This window comes from Pistacia vera, unplaced genomic scaffold, assembly GCF_008641045.1.
Source record: "Pistacia vera cultivar Batoury unplaced genomic scaffold, PisVer_v2 Contig230, whole genome shotgun sequence".
In the NCBI taxonomy this organism is placed as follows: Eukaryota; Viridiplantae; Streptophyta; class Magnoliopsida; order Sapindales; family Anacardiaceae; genus Pistacia; species Pistacia vera.
Window position 1 is genome coordinate 1,394,206 of NW_022196036.1, and position 10,973 is coordinate 1,405,178.

Sequence of the window (10,973 nt, forward strand, 5' to 3'; positions counted from 1 at the left end):
CTAAGGGCTTCGTAAATGCGAGTTCCCTTAGGACTAATGAGTAGAAGACCAACTTTGACTCTTCTTCTCTTAGAAGACCCATTAACATAAAGACTCAAAGTTGACAAGTTTCAAACAGTTTCTTGGATGACTTCATTAGTTGGCTGTTTGGGTTCCTGATTTGGCTAATAAGAGAACTCTGATATAAAATCAGTGACAACTTGTCCTTTAATAGCTGCTTCGGTTTATAATGCAGATTGAACTAACTTAGTTCCACAGCCCACTTGAGCAATTTACCCGAGGCTTCTGGCTTTTAGAGGACTTGTCTAAGTAGATAGTTAGTCGATACATAAATAGTGTGGGCATGGAAGTAAGGTCGCAACTTTCTAGAAGCCATCAGCAAGGCATAAGCTAATCATTCCATTTCTGGATACCTTGATTCGACGTCTAGTAATCGTTTGCTCATGTAATACACTGGCCACTGAATTATATCCTCTTCCCGAATGAGAGCTGTGTTGACCTTATACCGAGAGACATACAAATAGAGCAATAAAATTTCCTTGGGAAAAGGCTTGGACAGAAGAGATGGTTTTCTAAGATGCTCTTTTATGCTCTAGAAGGCTTGTTCACACTCTAGAGTCCTTTCAAATCTCTTATTGGCTCTGAGTATATTGAAAAATGGCAAACAACAATCTGTTGCTCTTGATATGAAGCGATTGAGAGCCGTTATTCTCTAATTCAAGCTCTAAACTCGTTTCCGATTGGCGGGACTTTTCATATCTAGAAGAGCTTGGATCTTCTCGGGGTTGACTTCAATTGCTTGATGGTTAACCATATACCCCAGGAATTTTTCGGAGGATACTCCGAATGAACACTGAAGAGGGTTAAGTTTCATTCTATCCTTACGGAGTATATTAAACATTCTGCGAGGTTAGCTATGTGATCTGAACCGACTTGTGACTTGACCAGCATTCCATCGACATAGAACTCCATTGATTTTCCAATTTGCTTAGAAAATATATGGTTAACCAAATGCTGGTAGGTCGCCCCATCATTTTTCAGACCAAAGGGCATAACTTTATAGTAGTACAATCATCGATCTGTGATAAATGAAGTATGCTCCTCATTAGACGTGAACATCAAAATCTAATTATACTCGAATAGACATCCATAAAACTTAACAGCTTGTGCCCGGAAGTAGCATCAACGAGCTAATAAATTCTTGGCAGATGGAAACTGTCTTTTGGGCAGGCTTTGTTGAGATCCATGAAATCAACATAAGTTCGCCACTTACCGTTGGGTTTTTTTCACCAAAACAGGATTAATAACTGAACTAGGCTAATGAGCTTCCTGAATGAACTTGATTGAGATGAGCTTATCCACCTCAACCTTAAGAATTACATAGCGTTCTGGGTCCATAGCTCTTCTCTTTTGGCAAATTGGTTTGAATTAACTATCAATGTTAAGTGCGTGATATATAACATTCGGGCAAATCTATATCATGTCAGCATGAGTCCATACAAAAACATCTAATTTTGTCTGAGGAAGCTCTTTAAATCAAGTGCGAGTTGAGAGCTGAGATTGCTTTGATTCTCGGTACACGAGTTGGCTTACTCTAGTTGACATAAACCTTAGATAAAGTCTCAACTGGCCCATATGGGAATACTCCTCTTGAACAAGAGGATCAATACTGTCTTCCACTGGACCAGGCTGTAGTTCGATCCTACTGATTGCCATTGCCTGTTTAAGAATACCTACATGCTTCCCTTTCCCTTTCCCTTTGCATGCCATCTGCACTGCTCTAACATAACAGTCACGAGATTTACGCTGAGATCCCTTGACTTCCTCACACCCTATCAGAGTGAGAAACTTCATCTTTAGATGGTAAATGGAGGTGACATCCTTGAAATCCTGTAGTAGAGGTTGTCACAAGATGCCATTAAAAGTTGATGGACAATCCACTAGTAGAAATTCTGTCATTTTGGTCATTTCGAGGGTCTGTCTCAAAGTGATAGGAAGTGAAATTGTTCCTCTAGGAATCGGACGATCTCCTATAAACCAATATAGAGGAATGGAGATAGGTTTCAAATCTGTCTTTTCTAATTGCATTTCCTCGAAAGCTCATTGAAACAAGATATTCACGACGCTCCCATTGTCCACTAACATCCTGTGGACTTCGCACCTTCCTATTTCAGCTGCATGACCAGTGCATCCTCATGAGGGTGATGTAGTCGTATCGCGTCTTTTTTTAAAAAGGTAATCTCTTCTTCTCTGCGCACCTTGCTAGGTCGTGGCCAGATTTAGGACATTTAAGGGCTTATGCCGAGCCTCTCAAGCATACTTCTCCTGAGCACTTCGAAAGTTCTTAGCAATATGCAGTCTTACAAAGACAGTCCTTACTAGATAGAGACCCTTGCGACCTCAACGCTTCTTTCCATCACCCTTTTGATCCTTCTCTCTTGTGGGAGTTAGACCATCAACATACTCCTTGAAGTACCTTTTTTGAATGAGGTCTTCAATTGCCTAGTTAAGAGCTCGACACTCATTGGTATGGTGCCCATTATCCTAATGGTAACAACAATATTTTTTGCTGTTTCTTGTAGATGTGGGTTTTTTCATGGGCTCTGGCTCTGTAAACATATTAGCTTCTTCTAACTTATCCAAAATAGCTGAAACTGATGCATTGAGCGAAGTAAATAGATCTCGGTTGCGATCACGACAAGGAACTTGGGCATAGGATTTCTTGGGCTCAAAGCGTTGTTTCTTTCCTAATCTTTGATCGTCATTAGCCCATTTACGATTAGATCTTCTACTACTCTCCCCTGATTTTTCTCCCTCCAACTGGGAGCGCTGATTGAAGGCTTGTGGTCGTGGCGACCTAAAGTTGTCACTGAACTTTCTATTCTTAGATATTTTTTTGTAAGGTTGAAGAAGTGAGTGAGAGAAATATTGTCCTTAGATTGTAGTTTCTTTCATAGGTCAGTTTGCAGGCGAACTCCAACAATAATTAGAGTTCGAACTGAATCTTCAGGTGTATAAGCCACCTTATTCAGTTCCCTGTGAAATATGTCAATGTAGGACTAGAGAGATACATTCTTCTCCTATCATATATTGTTGAGATAGCTTAACAGTATTGAGAACTTCCGATTGGATTGGAAGTGTCTAAAAAATAACGAACTCATCTACTGCCACGAGTTGATAAACCTTGGTGGAAGCAATTGAACCAATGTTTAGCATGGGCAGTCAGAGTCATTTCTAAGCAGTAACACTTCACCAAGTTGGAAACTTGGTGAAGCTCCATGAGGTTGTTAAACTCATAGAGATGATCTTGTGAATCCGAATTCCCATCGAATGCTCTTATCTCGGGCATTCTAAATCTTAATGGGAGAGGAGCAGTCAAAACTACTGGAGAAGAGGGAGACACCTCAGTGACCTACCCCCGCTCATTTTGTTGAGCTCTAAGTTGATCCAGAGCTCGTTGTAACTCTTCTATTTGAGGAAGTGGAGCCCTCTGGGGATCACTTTTCGCAATGTAGGTACATTCCCTACGATTGCAATCAAGGAAGGATTATAGGTCGGAATCTTCCTTGCCTTGGCCAGAGCCTTCGACGTGCCTTGACACATGCTAGCTGAAGCCTTGTGAAGGCACTGAATGGCTTGGAGAGTTCTCCCTATCTTCGTGGTGGTCAGAACTGACCCACGGACAATGGATATTTCCCTCGCGGCGATGGTCAGGACCATCATTCTGGCGATGGTAGGAATCTCCTTGCCAAGCACTCTTGTGGGGGTGCGTTTCCGTTGTGGCATGAGATGGCTCACAGTGTGACATATTGCCAAGTCGCAAAGCTACATGTATTCTCTTTGTCTTGCGACCATTATTCCCTAGCCCTTTAGAGCCTTTCGGCCCATGATTAGCCACTTGCTTTCCCTTTTCTTTGCGCACTATAGTGTGCGCGGTATGAGCTTTTGCTCGTTTCTACGCTTTAGCACGACCTACTAGCGTTTTTGGAGATGGTACCGCCTTATCAATATTAGGTGGCACGACCTGATCCAGACAATCTAATCTTTGGTTCATCGTTTGAAGGTGTTGTTAAACCTTTTCAAATAATCTATGATAGCCAGATATGGCTGAGAAGCTGAGGGGTTACCCATCGTAGTACTTTGGGGAGGTGAAGTTACTTCGGGAGGAGTAATCTCCTAAACTCGGGAGGTCTCCTTGTTGTTGGTGATAGCGCGCTTGGTTTCAAGACCTCGAGCTATAAGTTTACTAGTAAAACTGATTGATCAATTAAAAATACTGGATGAAGAGCTGATGTGAAATCTTGCCCTCCTTCTAGCACGAAACTGTTGATGCGTGATTTTGACACTAACGACCTCGCACGTGCAAAGTGCTAAGAGAGTCTTAGAAATTACACGTGATTAATTTGAGTGAAGATAAGGTTATAACAAAGCGATTCCTACATCCATTGTTGTATTTTATATAAGTGTTCCTGGTTATTAGACAAATTACAATAGATCATGAACAGCAAACAGAAGTACAAGGATTGTGTATTCAGAGAGAAATATTAAGCCAGTCTCTTTCCCGTGTGTTGTCTTTGCTATTTGTGATTATGAAAATCAGAGATCCTAATTTTGTGAAAGAGAGTCCTTTATTTATAGCTGCTGAATTCAAGGTAATGATTACAAGTCTACAAGTGGGTAGGTGCCGTGCAAGTCCTTCCTTACGTCCTATTGGTTGATAACTTAATAGATGTCCTCAAATTATCTGGGGCTTGGACAGGTGTGCGGACCTCATTTATTTACAGACAAAACTTGAATCTGTTGGGTTGGTGACAATCATATTCTCTCTGTCTTAGGGCAACATGGCAGATTCTAGACGGTGCAAAGTTCCTCCCTGAACTCTAATTGTTCATACCACACACTTATTACAGTCAATATCCAGAAAGACTCCCGAATTTCTCTAAAATGTATAGCAAATTTTTTTATAAAACTAAGAAGAACAACAAGATTGCTAAGAAAACTTGCAAGGACATCCTGATTTTCTAACACTGTCTGTAGAGAGCGCCCAAACCACTCCTCACTTCTGTTGTCACACCACTTTCTGGAGTCCCTACATAAGAAAAACCTTGTCATTTCAATTTTTAACTAAAATGATTCGTTCAGCTCTTGAAGTTACGAAATTCAATAGAAATACCTGGAAAAAATGAGACTTAGGTTGCGAAGGGAGAGCTTCGAAGAGTGGTTCTTGGAGAAATTGTTGAAAGAAAAGAAACGGGCGCTACGAGACTTTGAAGGTTTAGGAGATGAAGGCAAATAGTGTGCCTTCAAAACGCTCCATGAGAGCGTTATGCTTCGCATGGCTTTCACACTCTCACTGACTCTGAACCTTTGGTTCTGTTTCTTTCTTTCTGCAACTGTCAATACACAGAAGATAGAGAGATAAGCTATCTGTGCATAGCGCCAATAAATTTTCAGCCTTTTATCTTCTTCCCAAAATTACCTACTTTCACCATAACAGTCATGGATAAGATAACCCCATCAAGGATATAAAGGGCTGTTTGCAAGCCGATCAAATTAGTTTTATAAGCTCTAATATTAAACGACCTATTTGTTTATAATTTTTTTTGAGATTATAAGTTAAAAAAATTAAGTTAGGGGAGGTATTTTTATTTTTTTTTGCTTATAAACACTTTGTTTATAAGTTAGTTTGATCAAGTATATTACCACATTATTCTTGTTTAATTTTAAAATTCTATAGTATTACCTTGTTTAATGTAGTACCATTTTTAGTCATTTTATAATAAAATGTACTTATAAGCCACATTTTATCAAACACGTCAACTACTTATCAGTCATTTATAAATACTTTAACCAAACACGTAATTGCTTAAAATTTCAAATGTTTATAAGCTAAAATTAGCTAATAATCACTTGTTATTTATAAGCTAATTTTCATAAGCTTAGACAAACACCCCCTAAGTCGGTTTCCAAGCTGATGTTTGAGCGGTTTGTCGTTCATGGCTTAAAATATCTACCTACAAGTCGTTCGTTAATAAAGAAACCCTCCAGTTGTAACGGTTACGTCGGTTAGTAACAGTTGGGAAAAATGACAAGCCGACATATTTATAATGGAGGTGTTTGTCTAAGCTTATAAACTGGTCAAACAAACTTATAAGCTCTAAAATTAAACTGACATGTTTGTTTATTAACTTTTTTGAACTTATAAGTTGAGCTTATAAGAAAAAAAAAAAAAAGTTGGAGGAGGTACTTTTCCAACTTTTTTTTTTTACTTATAAGCAGAGTTTGACCAAGTATATTACCACATTATCCTTGTTTAATTTTAAAATTCTATAATATACCCTTATTTAATATAGTATCATTTTTAGTCATTTTATAATACAATATACTTATGAGCCATATTTTACCAAATACGTCAACTACTTATCAGTCACTTATAAATACTTTAACCAATCACGTAATTTCTTAAAATTTTAAATGCTTATATAAGCATTTATTGCTTATAAATTAATTTTTATTAGCTCGGATAAACACCTCCGATGTTTAATGGGAAAATTACGGAAAAATCAATGATTTACCAAACGTTTCAAAAACTAACACACTAATCTATCCATCTGTTAATAAAACAGTTTAGTTATGCCTGGAGAATGCAGAGTTTCTTTAATTTTCTGTTTTTCAATTGTGTTTGATCACAAATCATTAGTGTAGTGCTAGTTATATTCAACCTGAATTTGGATCATGATCTGGTTCACCGATCACAGAGGGCAAACCAAAGCTAATCCAAGGGTGCTCTGGTTGATATTAATACATCAGCCTCTGCATTATTGCATCTACAAATAAACATCAATTTCTTGGAGAATGATGTAAAACAAATAAAATGTATCATAGACGAAGCATATATAAAAGCAAAAGGCCCAAAATGGAGCCGAAATTAAACTTCTCCATCAGAGGTATCAGTCATCAAAGTGGCAATTCCTCAGCCATGAAGAAGTCAGCAGTTCCTCCAATAACTGAAATATCCTTTCTTGGTGGAAATGCATCTCTGATAAGATTCTTGGCGGAGAGTCTGGAGACCCAATAATTATATATACGTAGTAAAAACCAAAGTTAAGGCGCTAGATATCCCAATATTTAAGGTTTTCTTCTTCTTTTCTTTATCTCCACATAAAACTGATAGAGACAGTTCACAGAAAAAAGAACAATTCGAATTTCATTAATTTGCGAATTGAAGCCAATACATTATTATTTATCCTTATGAATTAAAAAGGGCAAACAAATCACCAGCATTCATACAAACTGATATTAACGCGGACCCTAAAATATACTTCCCCCTCAAAGGCATCAGTCATGAAAGTGGCAATACCTCTAGCCATGAAGAAGTCACCAGTTCCTCCAATCACCGGAATCTCCCTAGTCTTTTCCAAGAATGGATCAGCCCCAGCAAAGGTTAAAATACCATTGTGCACAGTAGAATTGAACAAAAAAGAGAAACCAAACCAAGTAATAAAGGTATGTTTCCCGTCATATAAATAAAGCCCTTGTGCACGTCCAACTGGGGTTGAATGCAGATTGTTGTCTAAGGTGATAGGGTCATCGAACACAATTATGTCGCCAAAATGGGTTGGTTCGGCTAAGATAGTCTTGTTGCCCCAAGCCGGTGCAGCTACAATTGCTGAAGTTGCATTCTCCGCGTTCTGTCCATTGTAAAGTATGTCATGAAAGTAGACCACAAACGTTTTACAAGGCTCGCGTGATATCTCATTCTGGGTGGCTGCAGAAGTAGAGATGACCAAGAGGGGACAGAAGAGAAGTGAAATGAGTTTGGTGGATCCCATTTCTTGTTTTCAGATAACTATATATATGTGATAGATATGCGAGAATTATATACTTTGAGGATAGCTGCTCTGGTCTCGATATATTTATACTGTTGTGAAATCAGCTGAAATTGGAGTTTGATATGGTTGTGGAATTGATTTTTGAATTGTTTGATTTTTTATTTAGTTTTTTGCTTTTGTATTTTGTCTGTGTCTTCGTATTTTGTTTGATTTTTTATTTTGATTGTTTTGTGTTGCGGGGAAAGAAGAATGGCCGGCTGTGGTGGTGGTTTGGGATGGGGTGATTTGGAATGGACTGTGAAGAAGAGGAGGGGAGATGAAGATAAAGAAGGTCCAAGGGTAATTTGTCCCTATGTCACAACTCACTAACAACATTTATTTAAGGGTGAGAATTTAGAATTTATGAAACCAGTGATACCAAACTTGGATTTCACTAAACTTTGGGTGGGAATATGTCCTTTACTCATGGCAAAATATAAAAGTCTCTTGCATAATTGTATTGATCGGCCGGCCAATAATTTTCGCTTTGGTGCCTCAAAACCACACATATATAATAACATAATGAGATTGCATGCATTCTAGCTTGTGAGAAAGATTTTCGCAAACGGAAAGATAATTTTATTGATGATAATTGAATACAAGGATTTACAATTCTACTATAACAAGCTATCTTCTTTTGTCGTTATTATTTTCTATTTTTTCAGTTGTTATTCTTTATGTATTTACAGAGAGTTTATATATGTAACTGCACTCTTTCCTTTTAGTCTTTATTATTTAATCATACCTAAGACATGGATTTGACTATTTATATAAGAAATTTGTATCTATAATATGAATAATGATACAATACATCTAATATAGTCGCCCACGTTTTCATAACTATCGATGGTTTTTCTTCTGAGGAATAATTGCAATATAAAATACAATCATGTGCATTGACTTGGAAAATAGAGTGTCCTTTGAATAATTAATAATGGCCATTTGCAAGCTCGATTTCAACCAAAGTTATGGATATATTATCCATACCAAACTAAATAGAATAATTAACTAAGATAAAAGATCAAGAATTCAAATTTTGAATGTGAAAGGAGCATTGAATATAATATATCCCTATTTTAAATTTAGATGGAACGAAGAAAAATATAAACACAAAAAATCAAAAGATCTGGAATGGATGCATATGCGTTGTTTTAGATATGTAATGACATAATGCATGAGACTGCATTCCGGCCTATTTAGCATAAGCAAGAGCTATTATTCTATTCAAGATTTCTCCTGTACCTTGTACCTTAAAGGAAAATTTACTTTTAAACTTATACCAATTTATTAATAACGTTGTTCATTTTATCATGTAAAAAGACTTTGACAGAATTGGTTTGCATATGCAGTGCTATGCTTTATATTTATTTTAATTATAATTCTATCTTATTCTAATGTACCATATATAATGTGACTCTTTTTATATAATTACATATATGAAATTCTTATATTTGTCATATTGCCGCCTTATGAAATTCTTGCATATATTCAAAACCATTTCTGTTGAGCCATCTTTAATAAGATTTTTGGTGGAGACCGCGAATATATATATATATATAGTAAATGCCAAGTTATGGTGCACTAGCTATCCCAATTCCCAATATTTAAGGTTTTGTTTTGTTTTCTTTATCCCCACATAAAACTGATAGAGACACAATTCACAAAATAAATAACAACTTGTAAATTATAATGCAACTATATATTCATCAACTCGAATTTCATTAATCTGCAATATGAAGCCATTACATTATTATTTATGAAATACATTAATAATAAATAATAATACATTACTATTCTTATGCTTGATCATGGTTTATTTGAATTAAAAAGGGTCAAGAAATCACCAGCATTCATACAAACTGATATTAACGCGAACCCTAAAATATACTTCCCCCTCAAAGGCATCAGTCATGAAAGTGGCAATACCTCTAGCCATGAAGAAGTCACCAGTTCCTCCAATCACGGGAATCTCCCTAGTCTTTTCCAAGAATGGATCAGCCCCAGCAAAGGTTACAATACCCTTGTGCTCCGTAGAATTGAACAAAAAAGAGAAACCAAACCAAGTGCTAAAGGTTTGTTTCCCGTCGTATAAATAAAGCCCTTGTGCACGTCCAACTGGGGTTGAATGCAGATTGTTGTCTAAGGTAATAGGGTCATCGAACACAATTATGTCGCCAAAATGGTTTTGTTCAGCTAAGATAGTTTTGTTGGCCCGAGCCGGTGCAGCTACAATTGCTGAAGTTGCGTTCTCCGCGTTCTGTCCATTGTAAAGTATGTCATGAAAGTAGACCACAAGCGTTTTACAAGGCTTGCGTGATTTCTTTTTTTGAGTGGCTGAAGAGGTAGAGACGATCAACAGGAGACAGAAGAGAAGTGAAATGAGTTTGGTAGATCCCATTTCTTTTTTCAGCTAACTATATATGTGACAGAAATGCAAGAAATGTATGGTTTGAGGATAGCTGCCCTGGTGTCGATATATTTATACTGTTGTGAGTTATTGGCTCTCCACGACTCCTTCATTATCTCCTAGACTGGGTCCACTTCTTTCTGATCTACATGTTAGATGGATATATTCTATGCAGGATTATCTGATGCAGGCTTGCATGAAGTTTAATATTTTATGTTGCAGAATCATCTAATAGAGGTGGAACTGATTTGATGTCAGAAAGCTGAACAATTCCAAATTCAACAAATTCCAGATGCAAGCTGAATTTGGAAGATTCTACGCAAATGGAGTTGGGTAATTTAAGTTGCAGAATTATCTAATGCAAGTGGAGCCAATCGGAAGAGAGTCCATTTTCCTTCTCAAATCCTATTGGTCCAAATGGAGGCATGAATTAGTATAAATACCTTGGGATTTTTAATTAAATCCAATATGATCCTAGTATATATTTTATACTTTAGATTTTTCAATCCGATGCAACTCAATATATAGAAAACTAAAATCCAATCAATAAAATCTACACAAACTAAAATTCAATCAAATTCAAGCGGATTTAAGAAAAATATTGCATCCAATTTAATAAAAAGTAAATTGATCATACACCCTATTAATTTATTTTCTTTCAAAATTTGATTATTTAAAAATGAATTAATTTGGAC

The 10,973-nt window shown here is 36.8% G+C and overlaps 2 protein-coding genes across 2 annotated transcripts; both read right to left on the reverse strand.

Moving 5' to 3' along the window:
* Positions 1 to 7,274: 7,274 nt before the first annotated feature.
* On the reverse strand, positions 7,275 to 7,862 carry LOC116131315 (disease resistance response protein 206-like). Its single transcript, XM_031416982.1, has one exon. It carries the CDS (start codon positions 7,830 to 7,832, stop codon positions 7,275 to 7,277), a length of 558 nt encoding a protein of 185 aa, XP_031272842.1. The 5' UTR covers positions 7,833 to 7,862.
* A 1,725-nt stretch (positions 7,863 to 9,587) lies between these two features.
* Positions 9,588 to 10,269, reverse strand: LOC116131313 (disease resistance response protein 206-like). The gene has a single exon (XM_031416980.1). It carries the CDS (start codon positions 10,267 to 10,269, stop codon positions 9,712 to 9,714), a length of 558 nt encoding a protein of 185 aa, XP_031272840.1. The 3' UTR covers positions 9,588 to 9,711.
* Between the last annotated feature and the right edge of the window lie 704 nt (positions 10,270 to 10,973).